Source organism: Neomonachus schauinslandi, chromosome 5, assembly GCF_002201575.2.
Source record: "Neomonachus schauinslandi chromosome 5, ASM220157v2, whole genome shotgun sequence".
Classification (NCBI taxonomy): domain Eukaryota; kingdom Metazoa; phylum Chordata; class Mammalia; order Carnivora; family Phocidae; genus Neomonachus; species Neomonachus schauinslandi.
The window spans coordinates 61,776,266-61,801,767 of record NC_058407.1 but is presented as its reverse complement, the minus strand read 5'-3'; the positions used below and the strand labels follow the sequence as shown (position 1 = coordinate 61,801,767).

The following is a 25,502-nucleotide window of genomic DNA, read 5'->3' as shown; positions in this document are numbered from 1 at the left end:
GTTCCTTGAGGGAAATGGAATGCATCTTTGTAGTTGTATGTGGTTGGAAACGGTGAGTGGTGTGTAAGTAAGTAAGAAAAGCTAGCAATTCAGGAGCCTCCCGTCTTTCCATCTCCCTGGCTACCCATTCCCCTGAGGGCTGGTGATGGGCCTCACCTAGCCCGTTCCCGCCACAGATTTTCTGAAGAGAAAAATAACCATGTCACGGAAACAACTGTGTGTTGCTGAGGTTATGAACAAAGGGTGAGAGTGAGATGGTTTGGTCTGGCCTCTTTTCAGAGCGGCGATTGATTACTGCTGTCTGTGTTGCCTTTTCTTCCAGAGCTGACCTGTCCCGGGACGCAGCATAACTAACGAAGCTGCTGCAGGATGAGAAGATGGCAGCGCGGCTGCTCGCACCACCAGGCCCTGATAGTTTCAAGCCTTTCACCCCTGAGTCGCTGGCAAACATCGAGAGGCGCATTGCTGAGAGCAAGCTCAAGAAACCACCCAAGGCCGAAGGCAGTCATCGGGAAGACGATGAGGACAGCAAGCCCAAGCCAAACAGTGACCTGGAGGCAGGGAAGAGTCTGCCTTTCATCTATGGGGACATCCCACAAGGCCTGGTCGCAGTTCCCCTGGAGGACTTTGACCCATACTATTTGACGCAGAAAGTGAGTTGGAGGAGGAGGCGGCCCAGCTTCAGACCCCCTTTCCTCACAGGCTTTGGGGGAGACAGGGGAAAAAGAACTGTCCCTTTGCCTAAGTTTGGATAAGTAGTTCACCTTTTGTTTCAGTTCTGGTTAATGGGTTTATTTTTCAGTTTAATTGCTTCTCAGGGTCATCTGTGGGTCTTGACACTTCTCGACTCTGTTAATAAGACTTCCGTTTTTGGCTCCAGGCCAAATCAGAAAAAGATGAAAACAGATTAAAAACAAAAACAAAAGAAAGCATAAATGCAATGGGACTATTTAATAGAGTCCAGGAAAGATGGCATAGTGAAAGATGATATAGCCGGGTAGACTCTCTCTCCCACACACATTCAAAATTCTATCTTTAGATATAAAGATGATGTAACTATTACAATATCAACAAAGCCTGTTGTTAATATAAAGGAGATGATGGATTTGTACTCTATCCGAACTTTCTCTGTCCCTTGATGACATTAGATCATAGCTGTTGAAGACAGGAATAGAATAAAGTAAACCAAACCGGGCCAGTGAGGACACGGGTCTTTGGCCTTGTTACTCAGGTGTGTGGGTTGAGCCACCACTCATTCTTCCATTAGAGTCCATTCTGTTATTCCTGCCGGTAAGAAGCACAAGTGAAATAAATGCTAGTCTTCATTTGGCCAAGAGTTTCAAACTCCTCTAACAAATATTTGACCAAACCGTGGGTTTCTTTCTCATGATTATCTTTTGAAACGAGGCAACAGGTGGAGAAACAAAGCCCCCTGGTTAATCCACCAGCCAACTAATGAGCCATTGCATACTGAGGAATGACATCAGACACCATTTTAGGGATCCCTCATTTGATAAATGTCATTTAAAGAATTAGAGTGATAGGTGTTTCCAGGTGAGGGGAGAAAAGGCTTTGTGTAATTACATATTCACAAATATAAAGCTTACCTAAACCCTCTTTATTAACAAAATTGCCTCATAAACTTCTCCTAACTTGTCCTTCAATCTTTTAATTTGGAAGAAATTTTAGTTTCTTGGCTTAATAATGGGACAGAAGTAAGATGAGACCAGAAGATCTCTTGACCTAGCTATAGTTGTGGAGTCATTTTTGGCTCAGGATGGCAAAAGCAGTTAAGACATTGTCTACACAAAATGGTCCTTCACTCACTTCTGTTGCAGCTGAAAAATACAGAAAGTTTCAGAAACAAAGCATGATATGATAGAAATAACAGTAGACTAGAAGTAAACACTCCTAACTCTACCATAATTCACCATGTTTATTGTCTGTATTTCTCTTTTCTCTTTTGTGTATTGTTCAAGCTACCACAGATAGATTACAGGAAAAGAAAGTTGTAAATAAAGAAAAAACTTGTAAAAACTAGTTCATGTCCGTTAGCAAGACATGTCACCTCTCTGGGCCTAAATTTTCTCATCTAGAACTGAGAAGTTGGACAGAATTTCTAAGGGCTTTTTCACACATCAAGTTCTGGAACTGAGTAGTTTTCATAAATTTTCATTGATTTCCTCATTTACTCTTCCCTTTTTAAAGTCTAACTTTGTAACCTGGGCCTTTGCCGAGTGGGGTAAATGGGGGAAAGAGGAGGCAGGCTGTAACGTTCTGGGTTAGTGAATAAGGAAACATGGAATCTTAGGCTATTTTTAGAAAAAAATTTCATTCGTTGTAAAATTTTGAAATATTTTTAGAAATGTTTTCTTGCTCTTTCCTACCCTTATGTCCATGATCTTAGAAGAGGTACAAAGCAATGACAAATCACAGGGTTTAGGTTGTGCCTATTTAGGTGAGTTGGCCAATGATACAACTTTTTCAGAAAGTACTCTTACGGCAATAAGAAGATTGCCTTGGACCCTGACCTTTCAGGTTACTAAAACCTCTTTGCTTTTATTTTAACTGTTTATTTTTCCAACTCAAATGCAAAGTAAGTCTACCTTTCTTAAACCTGACTTAATATATGAAGAATACATAGAGCTGTTTGTTGTCAGAGCCAGTTTCCCTTTGCATGCCTTTTCCCCTGGTCCTGCCCTGTAGATAGCCTCTTTTCTCCTAACGCCTCAGATTTCAGTGGCCCTGGATCGGGGGACTGAGGCCTCAGAGTGGGTGGGTCTCTAACCTTGATAGGTATCATTCCTTGGGTAGGATAGATGTTGATGGAGCTCTTTAGGGGACTGGCTCTTCATGATAGACAGTCTGACTTCAGCCTTTGGCCTCACCACAGGGTAAATAGTTTGCGGAAAGGATAACTTTAATTGTATTTTTTTGCTCATCTTTTTTTTTTAATTGTGAAACATACCACCATGCAGAAAAGTTCATACAACATAAATGCATAGGTTAATGATTATTATAAAGCAAACAAACTAACAAGAAAGAACATTAGTAGCACTTCAGAAGTATTAATTGTACTTTTAATCAAGGGATTTTTTTAAAGATTTTATTTTTAAGTATCTCAGCACCCAACATGGGGCTCAAACTTACAACCCCAAAATCAAGAGTCACATGCCAGCCAGGCACCCCAAAGCAAGGGATTTTTTAGTTGATTAATAATATGCTTGCTCAAGTTTATTTGCAAATCTTCACTGGCATTACTAATACTTCTTACTAACTAGGCCTTTCACTAGGCCAAATTAGCAAAGTCTCCTCTACAAGGAAGCACACTGGGAATTAACCCACAAATCAAAAAATATTGAGAGTAGAAATGACTTTAAGAGGACATTCCCTTGCATTTGTTTTTCATGAACTGCCTTAAATAATTCTTGCAAAACAGAATTTCTTTTGCTAAATGATACAAGTGGATTTCTTTATCTTTTCTTTATAGGTCTCATTTTCTACCTAATTAATCATTTTTATGGTTCTCATTGAAATTGGTTTCTCACTTCCTTCCCTCTGTTTTAGAGGGTGAAAGAAAACTACTTCCCTGTCAGTAGAGTTCTGGTTTTATCCCATTGTGGATTTCATACTCTCCGGGGACACAGGGACATAAACCTGTGTGTCATATTTTCAAGATACCCTTGAACCAGCTGGGGCTGGTTTGAGCTATCATAAGCTTCTTGAGGCCCTCAGCAATGTTGTCCATGTTGCATTTCACTCCCAGCTGGTCCTGAAAACAGTCTAGATTATCCTCTCTCTGGATTTCTTCAGACCTCCCAGTGCTATAACATTTTCTTTGCCTCTTGGTACTTTGTTCTAATGTCTCCTTTCTTTGGCTTTCTTGTATTTCAGCTGTTGCTTGCAAATAATTGAATTTAGGGGATTTATTTGTTTGTTTGTTTGTTTACATTAAATAAAAATAAGTTGTATACCTGCATGGTTAAAAAGTCAATTGAAGATATTCAGTAAAAAGTCTCTCCTTTACACCTCTCCTTCATCTGCTCACTTCCTGTCTCCCTGAACAGGTAACCACTGTTAGGAGTGTCTTCCAAAGTTTCTTTATATATGTATTGGCAAAAACAAATAGGCATTCTAAGGAACTTGAACTCTCCTGAATGCCTTTGTTCTTAGTTTTCTTTCTGCTATTTTCTTAAGCCTGTTGAAATCTTAATTTTGTTATTTGTTTTCCCTTCTTTCATGCTTTGAAATCTTTTTTTTTTTTTAAGATTTTATTTATTTGGGAGAGAAAGAATGAGACAGAGAGAGCATGAGAGGGGGAAGGGTCAGGGGGAGAAGCAGACTCCCCGCCGACCAGGGAGTCCTATGCGGGACTCGATCCTAGGACTCCAGGATCATGACCTGAGCTGAAGGCAGTCGCTTAACCAACTGAGCCACCCAGGCGTCCCTGAAATCTTATATTTTATCTGTGTAAATTCTCAATTCATTTCTCCCCCTTCCAAGCTTTTGTAATAAATCAAATCAAGGACTTTCTATTACTTGAAAAAGTGCTGTCTCTCCAATTCTTAATAATAACTTGTTGAATTTCAAATGGCCACATATATTCCCGATAACTATCTTTTTTTTTTTTTAAAGATTTTATTTATTCATTTGAGACACAGAGCATGAGCAGGGGGAGAGGCAGGCAGAGGGAGAAGCAGGCTCCCCGCTTAGCCAGGAGCCCGATGTGGGGCTTGATCCCAGGACCCTGGGATCATGACCTGAGCCGAAGGCAGACGCTTAACCATCTGAGCCACCCAGGTGCCCCCCAATAACTATCATAAGTGGGGCAGCAAGAAAGTCTGTGGATTAGTTTGAAAAAGGCCTTCAGAGTTGTCTCCTACTTCTTTTCCCACTTCTTAAATTAGTAATTGATCCATGTGTCCTTTTTGTTCAGTGGGTATACCCTCTTATAAGAAAGTCTTATGAACAGAAATCTAAATTATAGGATGGACTGATGTGCCTTTAAATAGGGCACATGCTATTGCATTAAAAAATTATATGTGGTTTCCCAAAGTTCACTTTACCTTCAACTCTTCATTTCTCTTTTCCTGCAAATTGAAGTCTACCTAGAATCATAGAAAATTAGAATATTGTATCCTTAGACATTAGTTAATTCAGCCTCCTTTTATAAATTTTTTTTTAAGATTTTATTTATTTATTTGACAGAGAGAGACACAGCGAGAGAGGGAACACAAGCAGGGGGAGTGGGAGAGGGAGAAGCAGGCTCCCCGCAGAGCAGGGAGCCCGATGCAGGACTCGATCCCAGGGTCCTGGGATGGAGCTAAGAGTCAGGCTCCCTGCCCAGCGGGGAGTCTGCTTCTCCCACCCTCTGCCCCTTCCCCAATCATGCTCTCTCTATCGCTCCCTCTCAAATAAATAAATATAATCTTTTTAAAAAATGTATAGCCCTTCTTCAAAAAAAAATTTAAAAAGCCAACACCAGTGTTGTGGTGGAGCCAGGACTAGAACCCATGCCTCCTAACTCTTAGTTTGTTACAACACATTTCTGGTTCTCCACTTTTCTAATGTTTTATTAATTGATGCTCAGCTTCATTGGCTCAGTTCTCCTGAAGCTAGGCAGGCAAATTTAGAGACAGGAAGAAGAACTTACTTTTTCATTCACATTCCTGATAATCCCTATGGTCTAATAATGCTTTTTAGGATCGGTCCTAAGAAGTGCAGTACTTCTGAGGGAAAGGATGGTGTCTGTATTAGCTCCAGTATTTTACCTTCTGAAGTGAAGGAGCTGAGTAGTCTAGCAGCCCTAGACAAGCTATTCCAGAGACTTGGGCTCGGTATCAGTACTCCTGCAACTATTCAGCTGGACATGTAATCTGAAGGCAATTTATTTAACATCCCTACATATTTTCACTTTTCTCTTTCTTTTTTTTTTTTTCTTTTTAGAGAGGGAGAGAGAGGGGGCAGAGGGAGAGGGATAAGCAGACTCTCTGATGAGCGCAGAGCTCAATGCAGTGCTCGAGCTCATGACTCTGAGATCATGACCTGAGCCAAAATCAAGAGTCGGATGCTTCACTGACTGAGCCACCCAGGTGCCCCCATATTTTTACTTTTAATGGAAACATGATCTCCCATCTGTCCCAGTCCCCCAGCCTACTGACAGAATGGGATAGTGAAAAGAGCTCCTAACTGGCAATATAAACACTTCCATTTTAGTTCTTCCTTTACCCCTTGTTTGCCCTTGGCCAAATCACTCAAATTTCTCTGGACTTCAATTTCCTTACCTATAATAAATGCAAGATGAGAGTTGGACCTATATCTCTATCCTTCTAATTGTATTTCACAATATATCTATCACATAGTATATTTTAGCTGTGGCAAACTGCTTCCTGTTTCCCGAGTGTCCCCTGCCTCCTGGTCTCCATTCCCTCCTCTTAGAATGTACTGTCCTTTAACTTCACCTTTTGACACTCGACCCATTCATCCAGGCCCTAGGACGTCTTCTTCCTTAGAGCCTGACTTGATTCTCTACACCAGAACTGATTCCTCCTCCTTCTGAATTTCTATAATACATTAAGGTCTTCAGCCAACCTTTACTAAAAAGTGGTTTTTAGATTTAATTCACATTAGCTATAGCAGGGCATCCTGTTCCCAGCAATGTTTACAATTTTCTCCTTACACATGCACACGCGTGCGTGCCCACATGGGCACACACACGCAGTCCCCTGTGCTCCTGGCAGAAAATCCTTGCTGAATCTATTTTCACACATTCTTCAACAGGTGTGCAGAACAGAGACTGCTAAAGGAGAGTTTATGTTCATTAGGTGTGATGTGAAGTATTGCTAATGAGGTATTGCATTTCCTGCTTTTACACAATAAGCCTAGATGCTCCTTTCTGTTCTAAATAAAAACTACATATTTTAAAACTTTGTTTTTAAAAAGCCATTTTGCAACAATATAAAAAAAATCAAAATGGTGTTTCTGTTCTTTTATCCGCCAAATCAAAGTGAGGCAAATGCTTGTGCACCAGTGGGAGGCAGGCCATCATCAGGGTGATGGATTAAGGATGTGGGTGTGTGGGATGCTTTTCTACCCTCCAAGCATTATTCTCTAGAGGGGAAGGAATTTAGTTGAACATTCCCACATCCAAATCCTCTTTAAAACCTTAGCGATAGACCAAGTGTTAGGAAATCTGGTTTCTGATCCTATCCCCATCTATTCCAGGCGATCTTGAGCGTGTCACTTAACCATTCAGTGTGTCAGTTTCCCTAATTTAGGAAATTAAGATTATGCTAAGAGCTAATATCCCACCTATTTTGCTGGGTTGTTGTGAAGATCATTTCTTGACTAGCCTATATAAAACAAAACAGCCTGTTGCTCCAGCCCTGCTTCATTTTTCTCCATAGCTTAGCAACCCCTGCCATATATTTATTTGTTTATTGTTCATCCTCTTGTGTGGTCATCAGCTGGAACAGTGCCTGCGCTGTAGTAAGTGCTCAATCCATATCTGTTGATTAAAATAATCTTAGGAGATAATGCATATGAAAACACTGTGTACTTTTTGAGTGCTTTGAACATGAGAGATGACATTATGATATTTTTTCTAACAAAAATTTTCCCATTGACCAAAATGAATTGAACCCTCGAGGGAAAAGAGACTGATTACCAGTATATCTTTTCCTTTCCTGAAGAATTAGTTTCCTTTAGGGGCTGAGGAAGTAGATCAGGAAGCAGTTTTCCTGACATTTTAGGTATTTTCAGAGGGCTGGATGACTGTTGTTAAATGCTACCAGTCTTATCTCTCCTCTTGTAGAAACTTAGAACTGGAAAAGACTTTATCAAAGGTCATAGCCTCCACCTAGTGCTTGAATCTCTTCTTGGTTTATTGGTATCATGTGTCTATTATACAGAGGGTGTTATTTCCTGAATATTATAAGTTATCATGTCATGTCTACCTTTATTAAGTGTTTTGCTTCTTTCTTGGCTGTATGAGTTGTGTTACCCTCCCTGTATTAACTGACTATAAAGGAAATGAGAGAAACGGACATTGGAATATATACCAATTTGGGTTGCCTCATATAAAACATGACCCATTTATGGGTCAACAAAATACTTCTTGAGTACTTCCTTTATGTGAGGCATTGTGGGGCAGGGGGGTCTGTTCGGTTCTCTTGGGGAAACAAAGATTAATAAAAGTCCATTCTTTACCCTTAAGTAGCTTAGAACATGGCCTTGATTAGTATGATAAAATTATTGACAAGGGAAACCCAGAAAGGGCCTTACTTACTTCACAGTAAGAGTAGTATTTGAATCAGGCTTTGGAGTTTAGAAAAGAGGGATAGACTGACACATTCTGGCAGAAAGAACAATGCGAGCAAAGGCTCAGAGACAAGGATGTAGGACAATGGGAGAAAACACTGAGTAGTCTGATTTGACTGGAATGTGGGGAAATGAGTGAGGAACTGTGGGAGATGAGGCTGGGGACGGGGAGCTGGAGCCAGATCACGGAGGACTCAGTGTGAGACGAGGAAGTTTGGTCTTTACTCGATAAACAGCAGAGAACTACTGGAGGTGTTGGGAGTGCGGATATGTGATTGAAGCAGGCTTTAGGGAGGGGAATGTGGTGTGTAGGGTGGACCAGAGGGAAAGAGACGAGCTGTGAGGTGATGAGAGTCCAAACTATAATGGTAGAAGTGAAAAGGGCAGTGGATGAAGTCAAGAGCTGTTACAGAGATAAATTGATAGGATTTTGTGATTGATTGTGGAAGGTTAAGGACAGAGTCCAGCGTTCAGTCATTCATTTGATAATTTGATAAATTGTTATTGAGCGTTTTCTGTATACCCAGCCTCTGTTCCATGCCCTTGGGAACAAATCAGACAAGCCTTTTATGCTATTCTTGGAACTTAGTTTTCGTTGGGGAGACAGGTAATAAACAAGTAAAGACATAAATCATTACAGATAATGGTATGTGCATTGAAGAGAATATGGCCCAGGTACTTGAAAGGTTGTGGTGCTCTAACTTGGTAAGAGACTAAACCTGGAGAATACAGAAGAATCAAAGGCTACTTGCTGTCTAAATATTCAGTGTCCTAAATAGGCCTTTAGCAAGCACTAAATTATAATCTTTAAAAGGACCCATAATGCAGATATTCTGAGTTACTTAAAAGCCAGTATCGTTACTCTGTTGAGAGATTTTGCCAGTCTTCGATTTTTACATAGGCAAGAGTCCAGTACATTTCAGCATCAGCATGAGTCACAGAGGCACCTGCAGATGAACCTAGCATTTGCTCCAGAAAAGAGCCTCAGGTCTTCTCAACTCCTTCCACAAGTGCTAGTTGTAGTTCCAAAGCTCTGAGCCATGTTAGTGTAGAAGAGACACCTTCATCTGAATTCTAGAATGTGTGTTATTAGCTAATCACCTCAGCCATAAAATTACACTGGTTGATAGTTTTAGGAATTAGTCTCTGATGGTTTCTCTAGGGTTGTGAAATATTTTTATTTTAATAAAAATTGACCTGTTGAATGGGTTAGTTAATAATGGCCTTCGGAAATGTTGGAGGACGTCTCAAGATCACAATGATACTGATCATCTTCTGACAATAATTAACCATATTTTAAATCCTTTCTTAGTCAAAGAGAACAAGCCTGTGGCATCATTATACAGAGGAATGCTTCTCTTACTAATTGCTTCCAAATTCACATGAGTTGTAAATTCCTTACATATTGTTCTTTACATTTAACCCTGTTTGACACAGTTCAAAATTAGGGTTGCCCCATTATATGACAATTTCTGCCAAATCTGAACCTAGCAGTAGAATTTTCCATACCAGCTCTGAAGAGGCACTCCTGTTCCAGACACTTTGTTGAGGTTACAAAGTTTGGCCTGTGGAAGCAAGTTTGAATAAAAGATCCCTCCAGTTTCAGACAATGAGGTTCCCTGTCTACTGTTCAAGGCCAGTCCCTCTTCCTTTGCCTTTGACCCCACCCATGCCTTCCAACCTTCTCTAGAACTTCACTCTCACTTTTCTGGTCTGTCAGTCTTTCCCTTTTCATCCTGGTTCCTTGTCCTCAGCCTATAAGCACTCCCAAAACCTGTCCCATTCTAATGAGCCCTCACCTGAGCCCGCATCACCAGCTAGTCTAACTTCTCTTCTCCTGCATTGAAACTTGTAAAGAGTAGCCTTTACTCACCATCACCAGCTGCACACCTCCCATCCGCTTCCCCATCCTTGCAGCTTGACTGCATCCTCACCTCTTGCGACATTCTCAAGATAAGATCCTCTGTGATGTCAAATTGCCAAATTTATCAGACATTGTTTTACATATTATCCCACCGAATCTCTCTACTGTATTTGATACTGTTGATTACTCCCTCATTCTTGCAGTTCTTCTTTTCCTTGGCTTAATGTTCCGTATATCTCCGATCATTCCTTCTCTTCCATTTCCAGCACCTCTCCCTTAAGTGTTGGTGTTCTCCCAGGTTCCGTACCCGTGTTCCTCTCATTTGGCACACACTCCCTGGGTGATGTCACCCATTCTCTCAGTACTCTTGAATCTGTATCTCCAACCTGCACCTTGCCAGGCATCTCTAGCTGGGTTTCCCACAGGTAACTAAGTGCGTTCAGTACTGAACTCCATTTCTCCCCTCAAACCTCCTTCTTTCATCTACTACTTTAGGGGGTGACACTACCCAAATTCTAGATATCATTATTGACTCAATTTTCTGCAGTTCTTAAGGGTTACCAACATTAAGAAGCTGTCAGTAGAGTGTTGCATGTTTTTATAAGTAAGAAAATATTGTGGCTCAGAAATCTTAATTGCTTAGATTCCCTGAGCTAATGTGTGGTAGAGCCACATTTCAGGCGCAGGTATGTGTGATTTAATATTCATGGTCTTTCTGCCATACCATGCTGTCTCTATAGTGTATACTGCAGCCTGATTTTTTTGTTTTCTACTATCACTTTTAGATAATTTTCTAGCATTTTACACTGCCTCAATATGCAGTTAGTATATGGTGTTTTGGGTTTTTGTGTGTGTGTGTGTATGTGTATCTGGTTCAGGCTGTATCTTTAGCATGGTATCTAAGACACAGAAAAGATGAGAAGACTTTTCAAACTGCAACAAATAATTCTTACGGGCAGATGAGCTAAAGAGTGGAAAAGGTCAATTAGACACCTAGCAGAAAGTTACATATAGTTATAGCCTAGCTGTATAGTTGTATGGTCATTTCGTCATGTCTAAGAGATTAATTCGTATATTCAGTAAACATGTATGAATTCTCTACCTTGTGCCAGATGGGCGTCATATTATGCACTCTGCTTGCTAAGTTGAGAAACAACAGTTGGAAGCCATGGCCCTGCCTTTAAGGATCTCAGGGTCCAGTGAGAGATACAGATGTGTACACAAAAATGACAACACTACGTTAACTGCTGTAATTGAAGTAAGTGCCACGTGGAGACACACAGGAAGGAAGGATAATTCTGTTTGAGAGAGTTGAATGGGGCCATCTGCAGAGAGGAGGTGATAGTTGAGCTGGACTTTAAAGTATTAAAGTATGGTTAAAAAAATTCACCTGTTGGAAAAGAGAAGAAAGAGTAGTTCGGGTGTAACGATCAGTACATGCAAAGGCAGAGAGGCATGGGAAAGACTGAATTGTTTCAAACGGTGAGTTTAGTTGTGACGAGAGCATGGAGTGTGGTTTGCCAAGACAGGAGCCAAAGGTGGAGAGGCAGGTGGATCCCAATGTGTGCGTACTAAGCCGTGTTTATTTTCTCCCTCTTCCGGAGTTCTCAAGTCTGACATAAGCTCTGGGGCCCATCTTGAGCCAGTGCAGCCATACAGGCGTCTCCTAGTGACTCTGGATACTTGGTCTGGCTTATCCCGTTGACTTGTGCCAAGTGTGTGAGTACTAACTAACGTGAATGGTAGCCCTCGGGGTTTCCTCATGGCCACCCCATGTTGGGAGCCAGAGAGCAGGAGTGGCAGTAGTCTGTGTGATGGCCGCGGCAGCATCCTCATCACGGCCATTGAGGGTTTGTTCTGTGCCAGGCACTGTAGTGAGGATTTTTGGTGAATCTTCATGTAATTCTCATAACCTGATAAAGTAGGTACCATTAGTCATTATCCCTATTTTAACAATGAGAAAACTGAGTCTTAACAACCTAAATAAGTTGGCAACCTTTCTAAGAGAGAGGAGAGCAAGAATATAGAATATTCTGGAATATGAATACAGTGACTAGAGGGGTTTAATATGCTTTACATAACAAACGTGCATTTTGTTTTACCCTGGAGCAGCTGCAGTCTGTGTACCCTAAGAGGGGAAAGGGGAAAGAGATCAAAGGCAAATTCATATTGAAGGGCAGCGAGGAAGAGTGGCCATGTAGGAGGTTCAGAGCTGCCCGGCCTCTAGGGAGCAGCATCATGCTGGCTCAGCGCTGAAGCAGGTGCACAGCCCTGCCCTTCTGCCAGGTATGGCTTCCTGTGACCAGGATGTGGGCAGGAAGCGTGTCAGCTGCTCCAAATGTGGGTTGGAGGGCATGAGGTTATAAGGCCAAACCAAATGAGAAAGTGTATGCAGAAGCACCTGGAAAACAGTAAAGCCACAGATAGATGTGGCGCCAGCGTTACCTTCATCCAGCCTAACTTGGGAAGAAGACCATAACTATAACCAGCCGCTGTGATCTCTGAGGCATATGCACAGGTTTTCCTTTTGCCAGAGTTAAAGGTATTAAGAAAGAGAGATTCCTTCATTGACTCAAGGATGGGACCGGATGACCTGGTGTGGTCAAAAGCACTCAGGACCAGACGCCAGGAGACCTCTCAGCTCTGTGGTGTTAGTGGGAGCAGAGGTGTCTGTGCTTAGTTTCTTGTCTGTAAAGTGAGCATTTAGATTTTTTTTGAAGCTTTTTAAAAATTGCCTTATGATGATTAAGAGCATAGGCTTTGGAGTTAGACCGCCTCAGCTCAATTCTAAGTTTTGCCACTTAATAAATAATTTTGTGGTCTTGGGAAAGTTACCTGACTTTCCACCTCAGTTTCATCATCTGTAAAATAGTACCTACCTACGTCATGAAGTGGTTGCTGTGAGACAGATACTGAATGGGCATGTTAGTGGGCTGCCTGCCACGGAGTAAATGCTTAATGTTCAATGTTATTCCTCCAATAGGCTTATAGATACAATTGTCAATGACCAAAAGCAATAAAAACATAAATATGGGATTTAGAGGTCTCTCTTGCCCAATCCTCAGTGTAGTGGAACAGAGACTTGGAAGACGAGGGCTCTAAATATTCGTAGTTCAGGGCACCTGGTAGCTCAGTCAGTTAAGCATCCAACTCTTGATCTTGGCTCAGGTCTTGATCTCAGGGTTCTGAGTTCAAGGCCCGTGTTTGTGGAGCCTACCTAAAAAATTAAAAAATAAAAATAAAATAGAAAATATTCATAGTTCAAACGGAAGTACAACCTAAAGGAAAAAAAAAATTGTCCATGTTTCATGTCCCGCCTTAGTTCAGTATTTTTAAAAGGCAGCTTAGTACCAGGACACAGGTACTGAAGAAATTCAGGCCAGGTGAGCTTTTGCTGCTGGAACCTTTCCGGAGCCACATGGGACTATAATTGTGATTTCACTTGAGGGACCCACTAAGCAGAGTAGCATTAAGAAAGGCATCTGGACTCTCTTCAACATGGTGTAGTCATTTTACAGTGCGGATCATTTATTTCCCAATAGCTTCCTAGTCTGAAGTAGAATCTGTTTGGACTCAGCATTAGATTTTCCCTTATTAAAACGGGGGAACTTTGAAGGGACATTGATTTGTTGCCTGCTATATGGGCTCTATAGATAGTTACTCGGGAGTGAAGGCTGAATGGCTGTTAGTGAGTGGACCGCGGGCTGCAGCTGTTGTCACTACCGTAGCTGTATTTATATTGTTACTGGATAGAAAACTGTGCGTGCACACTCTGAAACCGATCAGCAGAGAGGATTTGCCCCTAGCAGAAGTCACCAGAATTAACAACTTATAGTTAGGCAGGAAAGAGCTAACAGCTATTATAAGTCAAACTGGCCAGTTGCCTGGTTCAGAAGAAGTACATAGGTCTGGGAGAATAAGGTATATATATGAGGTTGAGGCAGGCAAGAACTTAAGAGTAGAGAAGTCAGCTAAAAGCAAGAGGGTCAGGCAGCTCTAGAGATCAAAACAGTTAAGATCCAGGAGCCAAACTCGGGGAGACAGTCATAAGTCAGTGTGAGTACCAGCTCTAGCTAGATAGACTCAAAGGGCATTGGTTCCCAGCTGCCCTCTTGTAGATTGGTTCAATCCCGGGCCCCTTGCTGTTCATTGTAGCCAGAGATCATCAGGCACCTGCGGGTTACCTTTGCCCTAACGGAGATGATGACCTCACAGGGGAGGGAGAGCTAGTCTCCTGGGCCTTGTGTCCCACAGCAAACCAGGAGCTGGAGAATAAACCTTTCTCTAAGAAGCTTTCTGGTCTGTGATATAGTCCACCCCTGTATTGGGTACTCTTCTCCGTAACGTCCTTTCATCTTTGTGTACCCTTTATTATTTTAATCTATACTTTTTGTATGATTAAAAAAGTTAATCTGATCCTGGGGTGGGGTGAGGGTGACAAAATGCCATTATATTGGCCGCACTGCAGTCCTTTGGTCCCTGCGTGCATTTATTGTACTGCATTTGCAGTATGCTAGGATTTGTTTGGTGTGTGTACGAATGCGCTTGTCCCTGGCCGTGCACAGTGCCCCTTCCCCTCATGGTAGACCCTGAAGAGAATACATCTTACCCTGAATTAGCAGTGGCAAAGCTCCTCCATCCTGTGCTCCAAGCCCCACATGCCTAATTAGAAATGAAAAGCCCATGCTTTTCAGAAGGTTCATTTTATGCTGGCATGACGTATTTATTAATACTCCGTGCCATAACTTGTTAAGAGCTGTTCCAGTGCTCTTAATGGGCCTTGTGCTCAAACGCATCCAGTGGCTGTTATTATAAACTGATATTTCCCCTTGGGCAGTAAACCACAATTCAATTTCAATTTTCCTTTTAACTCATTTACTTCCCAAAGATCTAATTTAAGACAGATTAGGTAAAATATTATTGGACTTCATGGACACCAAGTGATTCTTTTTTTTTTTTTTAAGATTTTATTTATTTGACAGAGAGAGACACAGCAAGAGAGGGAACACAAGCAGGGGGAGTGGGAGAGGGAGGAGGCTTCCCGGGGAGCAGGGAGCCTGATGTGGGGCTTGATCCCAGGACCCTGGGATCATGACCTGAGCTGAAGGCAGACGCTTAACGACTGAGCCACCCAGACGCCCCGACACCAAGTGATTCTTGCTTAAGAAGTATTCTTGTCAGAATCCAAAGCTTGCTGTCCTTCACACTCTTCCTGGGCTTTGAAGAATCCAGTGTTGAACAAGGGACGAATCTCCTTTTCTGGATTCTATCAGCAGTTTAATGATGATTACTGAGATTTTATTAGCCATGCATAAGGCTTTAAAATGCTTTAAATATATATATATATATATATATATATATATATATATATATATTTTTTTTTTTTTAAAGTCAGCCCATCACCAGTCATCCTGATTCGTTTTCTCTCTCCTCTTCACTGTTCTGCCAAGAACAGGGCATAGAAGCAGGGGAGACAGGGTGGGGGAAGCAGCCCTCCATGCACTTCTGCCCTGGGACTGCTCCGTGCTGCCCCCCTGCACACGTAAGTATAGTTTTCAGGGTAGTATCACAGCTGTTGACCCTGGACTTTGACAGAATATCACATGAAGGAGCAAAATAACCAATTCAGGAGAGTTCTACCAAAATGTAATGTGAAAGAATAAATAATAATAGGCTTTCTCCTCAAAAGTATGGCTTGCTGCTTTGTTGCACTTCATCTTGGATGCTTCTGCATATTTTCTAAACCACAGAATCACAGATATCAGAGCAGGAAAGGGCCTGGGCATGCCCATCAGACAGCCCTCTCTCTCATTTTGTAGATGAGGAAAATGAGATCCAGAGAGAGGCAGTGGCTCACCCAAGCCATACAGCTAGGTAGAGGCAGGTGAAGCAGGAGAACCTAAGTGTTTGAAGACAGGTGTTTTGAAACCCGCCTGTTTTAGTGACCTGGAAGATGACCTGGTGGCTCCCAAATCCTGGTGAGCACAGATTCCTCTGCAGCTTATTGAATCCTGAACCTCTGGGGTGGGACTTGTGAATCTGCATTTCTTTAAAAAGCTAGTCACATAACTCCTATGTAGCCGGTTGGGCCTAGGTCTGGAACTGGTGTTCGTGTGTGACAGGGTTCAGCCAGCTGTGCCCCATGGGTCAGATCATCTCTGCCATTTGTTGTTGTATGGCCCCTGAGTTCAGAAGGATTTGTACACTTTTAAATGGTTATGGAAACGTCAAAGGAAGAATAATATTTTGTGATGTGTGAAAAGTATGTGAAACTTAAATTTCCTTGTCCATAAATAAAGTTTTATTGGAACACAGACACTCTTACTTGTTTACATGTTGTCTGTGGTTACTTTTGCCCCACAGCGTCAGGGTTAACTGTACAGCCCACAGAGCCTGCAATATTTATTGTGTGGCTCTTTACAAAAGAGGTTTGCTGGCCCCTGATATATACTATGCTATTTGTCATGTAAGCCCTGCAAGTGCCAGTGTCAAAAGGGAGATTCCTAAGCTTCGAGTACTTGTCTTAGTCCACACACCATCTTGTTTTATGCTAAAGATGCAGTTATGAAAACTGTGTATAAATTAAGCATACGTACTAATTATTTCAACAATAAAGTATGGTTTTTTTTTGTAATACAGCCCGCTACTGGAAGTATGGAGGATTCATCTTCACTGCAGGTGGTTTTGTGTGGACCATGTGCTTATTTCTCTTTGAGGAGAAAAAAGATGCTTTCTTTTTATACTTGATGAAGATCTAGGATGTAAATATTTAGAAAGGAGTGCTGATAAACTATTTTTACTCTATGTGCAGTATTCAGTACCTAAATTAATTATGAAATTTCTACTTCACACATAAAACACAAAACTTTTTTCTTTTAAGATTTTCATTTACTTTTTTGTCAGAGAGAGCGAGCACAAGCAGGGGAGTGGCAGGCAGAGGGAGAAGCCGACTCCCCACCGAGCAGGGAGCCCAATGTGGGGCTCAATCACAGGACCCCGGGATCATGACCCGAGCCAAAGGCAGATGCTTAACCGACTGAGCCACCCAGGCGCCCCACATAAAACATTCTTAATAAAGCCTTTATACCTATAAAACCATAGTTTTTAAATTCACCAAAGATCCCTACTTTCCTTGCCAACTCCTCACTTACTAATTCAGAATCCTAGCTGCCTCCTGGCTTTTCTTCAACCAAGGCTAACAGTTTCCGTTTCTTCATGCCTTCTTTTTCTTTTGCCTCTTCTCCTTGTCCCTCACCTCAGACATACAAGCATTTGTTCATTAACCAGGCAACAGATAGTTGTTCATGTGCAGACGCTGACTCTGCAGTAGAAGTACTCTCAGTGGTACCCCTAGACCTGTCTTTCCACCATGATCAAACTCAAAGATCAGAGAAATGGAGGGTGCAGAGTACGCTACTTTTAAAAGTCCCGTTCCCTGTCTTCCTCTAAGGCACGTGGGTGATTTTGTAAAGGCCTGGCCTGGTGGTTTTGAGATCCTGGACATGGGCCCGGGCTTCTTTCATTGCTGCTTAGGCTTTTATGTCGTGTGCCCCAGGGGCTCAAATTTCTCATTCACCAGAGAATCCATCCCCCATACCAGTTTCATTCTGTGCCACACTGCCACTAAACAGCCTCTCAATATGGCACAGGACAAGCTGTAAAGAGGCTCCAAACTTGCCATAATATACTGCTCTTTGCTACGTGACCTTTAATAGGTGGTGTAGCTTTTGTAAAATGCATAGAGGATAATAATCCCTCCTTCACCCATACCTCACAGGAATATTAGGAGGTTGAATGAGGAGGTTATTTAAAAGGCTTGGCGTTTTCATAGAGGGAGTTGCTATAGAAACGCAGAGGCATACAGGTATTTCAGAGAGGGGGTTTCTGGAAAGTCCCAAGGTCTTTGTTTCTTTGGTAGCCAAAATATGGAAGACCTGGCCTTTGACCTGTTTCAGCTTAACCCTAGGTCTACTGCTTCCTCTTGCTTTTAGGATTCGGCTTTCCTACAGCACGCCCCGCCAGAGCCAGTACCCTCTAGTACCAGGAAGAACATTATCACAGTGCAGTCTCAAACACAAGGGCTGGTGAATTGAGCATTTCTAGAATGTATATGGCTCAACACCAGGACTGCTTTTCTACTGGGAGAGAAAGGCGTGACTGCCAGATTAGGAAAGGAAAGACTAGACGATGGGAGGAAAGGATCTTTTAAAAAAAAATATTGTTGGCAGCTGTTTACTGGGAGTGTGTGGCATGGGTTTGGGTTATTGGAACTGTGGGAAGGTATAGGAGATTGACTCCTCCTCTCTGAGAGTGTAAAACCTAGTTTTGGGGGTAACTGGATGGGGTAGAGGGAGGGTTAAAAAAAAAAAGACTTAGAGTGGAATGAAAGGCACAAAGTCCAATTATAAATAGGAGTTCAGAAAAGGGAGAGCTCAGAGTAATTGGGAATATTTCATTAAAAAGTGGGACCTCAGGACCAGTTTCAAAATCATGCTTCCTCTGTGGGAAGAGGGGATGTGTTTGGAGTGTGTGCAGGAAGGAGCAGCATCAGTAAGGCCTTATCTCTTCAGCAGCTGATGGGTACATGGATGTTGGTGGTAGCATTCTTTAGACCTTTTTATATGTCTTATACTTCTTAAATGGTTCATTTTTTTGTTTTGTTGCTGTGGTGTTTGTTTTTTACTGAGATATCATTCACAAGCTAGACAGTTCACCATTTTAAAGTGTGCAGTTCATTGGTCTTTTGTTCACAAGTTGTGTAGTCGTCACCGCTATCTAATTCTAGAACATTCTCATCACCCCAGAGAGACCCCTTAGCAGTGACTCCCCATTCCCCTCTCCATTCAGTCCTAGGCAATGACTAACCAACTTTCTGTCATAGATCTGCCTATTGCGGACATTTCATGTAAACAGAGTCCTACAGTATGTGGCCTTTTGTGTCTGAATTCTTTTCAAGATTTTCAAGGTTCACCCATGTTGTGGCATGTATAATCCTTCATTTCTTTCTTTCTTTCCTTTTTTCTGGGCCCAGATGTTTTTAGTTTTCAAGAAGTTCTTCAAATCATTCTGAAGTTCAGAATGGGTTAGGAACCACTTTTGGCTGTTACTATTCTTAATTCTATTATTTGGCTTGGAATAAAGCTGATTTTTAAAAATTTTATCAGTAACACCTTACTGGGCACTCTTCAGATAATGATGTATATATTTTTATTGTGGTAAAATATATGTAACATAAAATTTACTATTTTAACCATTTTTTTTTTAAAGATTTTATTTATTTTTTAGAGAGCGAGCGAGAGAGAAACAGCATGAGAGGGGAGAAGGTCAGAGGGAGAAGCAGGCTCCCCGCTCAGCGGGGGATGTGGGATGTGGGACTCGATGTGGGACTCGATCCCAGGACCCTGGGATCATGACCTGAGCCGAAGGCAGACGCTTAACCATCTGAGCCACCCAGGCGCCCTATTTTAACCATTTTTAAGTGCACAATCCAGTGATACTAAATATATCCATCGTGTACAACCATCACCACTATCCGTTTCCAGAGCTTTTTCATCTTCCCAAAAGGAAACTTATACTCAAACAGTCTCTCCATTTCCCCTCCTCCAGCCACCTGGCAAACTCCATTCTACTTCTATCTCTATGCATCTGCCTATTCCAGGTTCCTCATAGAAGTGGAACTATACTTGTATGTGTCTTATAATTCACTTAGCATGATGTCTTGAAGGTTTATCCGTATTGTAACATATAAATGAATCTCATTCCTTTTAAAGACTGAATGATATCCCATTATATGGATAGACCACATTTTGTTTATTCATCCATCATTGATGGACATTTCAAGTTCTTTCTGCTTTTGCTGCATTTTGAATAATGCTTTAATGAACCTTCATGTATGAGTTTTTGTGTGAATACCTGTTCTTAGTTCTCCTGGGCACATACCTGGGAGTGGAATCGCTGGGTCATATGGTGACTCTGTGTTTAACTTTTGAAGAAATGCCAAACTGTTCTCCAAAGTGGCTGCACCATTTTACAGTCTGCCAGTAATATGTGAGTGTTCCAATTTCTCCACATCATTGCCAGCACTTGTTCTTTTCCATGTTCTTTTTTTTTTTTTTTCTATTATGATCATCCTGGTAAGTGTGAAGTACTGTCTCATTGTGGTTTTAGTTGCATTTCCTTAATGACTAATGATGTTGAACATCTCTTCATGCGCCAAGTGGCACATGAAGTTTGTCTGTCTGCTTTGTAGAAATGTCTACTTTAAAATTGAATTATTTGTCTTTTTACTGTTGAGTTCTAAGAGTCCTTTTCTAGTCTGGCTGCTAGGTCCTCCTTAGATTCACAATATGCAAATATTTCTTCCCATTCTGTGGGGTTCTTTTAACCTTCTCAATAGTGTCATTTGTTGCACAAAATTTTGAATTTTGATGAAGTCCAATTTATCTCTTTTTAATTTGGTTGCTTGTGCGTTAGGTGTCACAAGTATGACACCATTGCCTGATCCAAAGATGCGAAGATTTACACTTACGTTTTCTTCAAAGAGTTTTATCATTTTAGCTCTTACATTTAGATCTTTGATCCATTTTGAGTTAATTTTTGTATAAGGTGTGAGGTAGAGGTCCAGATTCATTCTTTTGCATTTGGTTGTCCAATTGTCCCAGCACTGATTATTGAAGGCTACTCTTTCTCCTTTGAATTGTCTTGGCATCCTTGTCAAAAATCAATTTGCGTAGCTGTATGGGTTTATTTCTGAATTCTCAATTCTGTTCTATTGATAGATATGGCTATCTTTATAGTAATCAAGACTGCTAGTACCGCAGTCTTGATTACTATAGCTTTGTAGTAAGCTTTGAAACAGGGAAGTGTGAGTCCTCAAATTTGTTCTTATTTTTCAAAATTGTTTTGGCTCTCTTGGTTCCCTTGCATTTCTATATGAATTGAGCATGAATTTTTCAACTTGTTAATTTCTGGCCAAAAAAGCAGTTGAAATTTTGATTGACATTGCATTGAATTTGTAGATTAGTTTGGGGAGTATTCCCATTTTAACAACATTACATCTTCTAATCCCTGCGCATGAGATACTTCCCACGGTTTAGGTCTTCTTTGATTTCTTTTGATGATGTTTTGTAATTTTCAGTGTACAAGTCTTATACTTCTTTTATTACATTTATTCCTAGGTATTTTGTTCTTTTGGATGCTCTTGTAAATGGAGTTGTTTTCTTAATTTCCTAATTTGGGGGTTGTTTATTGCTAGTGTATAGAAATACAACTGATTTTGTATATTGATCTTGTATCTTGAAACCGTGCTGAACTTGTTTATGAGCTCTAATAGTTTTGTGTGTATGTATTCCTTAGAGTTTTCCATATATAGAGTCATTTCATTTGCAAATAGAAATAGTTTTACTTGCTTAACTGCCTTGCCTAGAACATCCAGTACAGTGTTGAATAGAAGTGGTGAGAAGGACATCCTTGTCTTGTTCCTAATTTTAGGGAGAAAGCTTTCAGTCTTATCATTAAATGTGATATTAGCTGTGGATTTTTTCAAAGATGCTCTTTATCAGGTTAAGGAAGTTCCCTTCTATTTCTAGTTTGTTGGGAGTTTTTATTATAAAAGAGTATTGGACTTTGTCGAATGCTTTTTCTGCGTCTGTTGAGATGGTCTAGTGGTTATTGCCTTTATTTTATTACTATGTTGCATTGCATTGATTGTATTTCACATATTAAACCACCTTTGCATTTCTGGGATAAATCCCACTTGATCCTGGTGTATAATCCTTTTTATATGCTGCTGGATTCAGTTTGCTTGTATTTTGTTGAGGCTTTTGTGTCTATATTCAAAAGTGATATTATAGTTTTTATTTTTTCTTTTTTTTTTTTAAGATTTTATTTATTTATTTGACAGAGACACAACGAGAGAGGGAACACAAGCAGGGGGAGTGGGAGAAGCAGGCTTCCCGCGGAGCAGGGAGCCCGACGCAGGGCTCAGTCCCAGGACCCTGGGATCATGACCTGAGCCGAAGGCAGACGCTTAATGACTGAGCCACCCAGGCGCCTCTGATTTTTTTTTCTTGTGATGTCTTTGTCTGATTTTTTATCAAGGCAATACTGGCCTTATAGAATAAGTTGGGCAGTGTGTCCTCTTCTATTTTCTCGAAGAGTTTGCAAAAGATTGGTATTAATTCTTTAAACATTTGGTAGAATTCATCAGTGAAGCCATATGGTCCTGGGCTTTTCTTTGTGGGGGTTCATTTTTTTAATGCAAGGTGCAGAAGAGTATTTATAGTAAAATCCCATCTGAGAGAGAAAGAGAGTCTTTTTAAGGCTGTATCTGTGTGCTTGTATTTACACAGAAAAGTTCTGAAAAGATGTGTAAAAAAAGATATATAAGCAGCAAAGGTTATCTTTGGGTAGTGAGATAGAACTTAAGTCTTCTGTGCCTTATATATAATTACAAGCATGTATTGCTTGACATTTTTCGAAAAGCCTACTTAGAATGGCTAACATTTGACCATTTGCTCTTTCATCCGCACAGTGAGGTGCTAGTGCTGTGTACTTGCCACTGGCCTCGTCTCCTTTGGAGCTCCATCTCCTAGGCCACCCGCATCTCCAGCTTCATAGTCTGCCGCACCCCTTCGCTGTTCCTCCTCCATCAACACCAGATTACCTGTCAGCTCCCTGAGAACGACCCACAATTATGTGCTAATGTGCCTCCTACCTTCTTTTCTATTCCCTTTCCCTTTCTATTAACCCTTTATCTGCCAGCCCTTCCCCTAGTATCCTTGAAACCCCTTCCAAATATTAGGTACTTTCCTTTGTGAACACCTTCCAGTTCACACTCCTCCCTTTCATTCTCTACCCAAGGGGAGAAAAAACTCTCCCTCCTGCTGCCTCTCATACATTGCACATATTTTTGTTATTGAACTTTGTATTTACTCTGCATCATAATTACTAGTTCACATATATGGCTTCCCTAAAAGTACAGTTTTATCCAATTCTGTAACCCAGAGTTTAGCACAAAACAGATGCTCAGAAGTACTTTGAATTGAATTCATGAGACAAGAAAAGGCATTGTGGGTAGGATGAGCAATGTGAGCAAAGGCCAAAATTATGAGTTACTATAACATGTACTAGTTTGGCAAGACAGGAAGATTCATGTTGGGAAACATGTTTGAATGATTTTGGCAAGGCTGATCATGGAGGCTCTTAAAAGCCAGATAGACTTGGTAGGTAAATACTGGCAGAATGAAGAGCTCTTCTCACTTACTTCGAGTCTTTGCTCATTTCTTTCTTCTCAGTAAGCTTACTTGACCACCTCCTTTAAAAAGGGTCACCTCTCCATTCACACGTCCCCTGACCCCAGCACTCTGTGTCTCCCCTTCCCTCATCTTCCTCCCTTTTCCATAGCACTTACCATATTGTATATCATTTACTTATTCGTTATGCTTTTTATCTGTTATCTGTCTTCCCCATTAGAATATAAGCATCTTGCACCATGGTAGCCTTGTTCACTGCTGTTTCCCAAGCATCTAGAACATGGCCTGGAATGTAGTAGGGATGTAGGAAACATTTGTTGGGTGAACAAATCCTGACTTAATGATCTTCAGTATCTTGTCCAGAGCTGGCAGAGTACAGCCTAGGTGTAATTCAAATGGTTTGTTTCTGAAAGAAAGAAAGAAATTTATAGAAATGTATAAAACTGCTAAGATAGTGCCCACTGTGTATTATGTATATAATCTGGGGCAGGGCAGGGGAGGGTGGGGAGGGAAAGAGAGATACGGCTCCTTAAGTTTTCTTGCCTTAGAAACCAAATTGGGAAGGCAAAATTACAAGTACATTTGAGTTTATTTCTTGCCTAGAAAAATGTTGCGTGTGGTGATTAATTCCCATGCTTTAATAATTTCTCTTTTTCTTTCTCCACAGACCTTTGTAGTATTAAACAGAGGGAAAACTCTCTTCAGATTTAGTGCCACGCCTGCCTTGTACATTTTAAGTCCTTTTAACCTGATAAGAAGAATAGCTATTAAAATTTTGATACATTCATATCCTTTTCTACGAATGTGGAGTGAGTGCAGCATTTGCATGGTCACTGGTATATAGTATATGTTTCTGAACTTTGACAATTGAATTATATATTAAGTGTTTTATCAGTAGTGTCGTTGAAGGTTTGAGTGACCTTCTGCCAGATCCTGAGCTGAGCTTCAGCAAATTCTTTTTTCCTAGGATGATATCCTGGTAATCTGGAATTTTGTTGGTATCGTGAAGAGAAACAAATTAAGACAGTAACCTGTAACTTTTTAAAGTGCTCAGAGTTCAGTAATTTCATCCTGAGGCAAACGATTCAGTTCTTTAATATAAGTTCAATATTAGAATTTTTGGAAGGCCACTTCTTGAGTACAAAGTGTTGAATGAATGCTTTAGAGATTTGCCTTGAATATTTCTGATTTCTTGAGCAGTGAGTATGGAAAGTGCCTGAGATAGTTTCTCAGATTAAATGGCCTCCTTGGCATAGAGTTTAGATCTAGATTGCAAGCCTGCTATGAGTCTTTTCCGGTATTTTTACTCCCCTTCAACAGAAAATGCCAGTTTATTCATGTGGCCTGACTCTTATATCTTATTAATATAGGGGAGTGTATGACAGATGAAAAATTATGTGAGGAGTTTAGCAACTTTGCATAATAACTTTAAATTTTATGATTGGTGTTTAGTTTGTTGGTACTTAGTCCCGTGCTTCAAAGGATATTTTATTCTCTGAGTAGGATGAGGAAGGTGGCAGTTGCAATTTAGTAAACTGGTTTGCTAAGCTGTTGCCACATTTTATTAATTCTAAGAATTTAGCAGCATGATTCTGAAATCTGTGGTTTACAAGGACCATAGTTCTGAAACCTAAAGGTTTATAAAGAATCAATAATTCACAGTGGATTTCTTCCCTTTTGTTGGATCAGAAGACAGTGTCTTTTTCTCTTCTAACCAGAATGTGTTCTTATTCCCGGAAGAAAAATTGAGCTGTAGTGAAGAAAAATCCAGCTGTAATAAGTATTTTTTCTTTTAAAAACTCCATTAGTAGAGTGAAGATAGTGAATGCCATTAGCAAGAGAGAGTGAGTTAGCAACAAATGAGATATGGCTTCTGTGCTTGTTAAAGTGACAGTCTGAGTTTGAGTAACTCACATGCTGACCTAAAGGAGTTTATTTTTTCTCAGTAGACAAGAACAGAAAGGGCTGAGAAAAATCTCTATTGGAACTGAAAAGGCAACAAACTGGTTTGCTATCCATAAACATTCCTGGACACTTTCAGAATGATCAGATGAATCTACCCCATT

The 25,502-nt window shown here is 40.8% G+C and overlaps 1 protein-coding gene across 5 annotated transcripts in view; it reads left to right on the top strand.

Annotated features, from left to right (window-relative positions):
* The first annotated feature begins 368 nt into the window (after positions 1–368).
* SCN8A (sodium voltage-gated channel alpha subunit 8) overlaps positions 369–25,502 on the top strand; it is a 114,673-nt gene continuing 89,539 nt past the window's right edge. For all 5 annotated transcript variants that reach the window (XM_044914840.1, XM_021704929.1, XM_044914839.1 and 2 more), the window contains exons 1-2: positions 369–653; positions 24,104–24,222. In XM_044914840.1, coding sequence (XP_044770775.1) covers positions 378–653; positions 24,104–24,222 — 395 coding nt within the window. In that variant the 5' untranslated portion in view covers positions 369–377. The remainder of the gene's footprint in view (positions 654–24,103; positions 24,223–25,502) is intronic.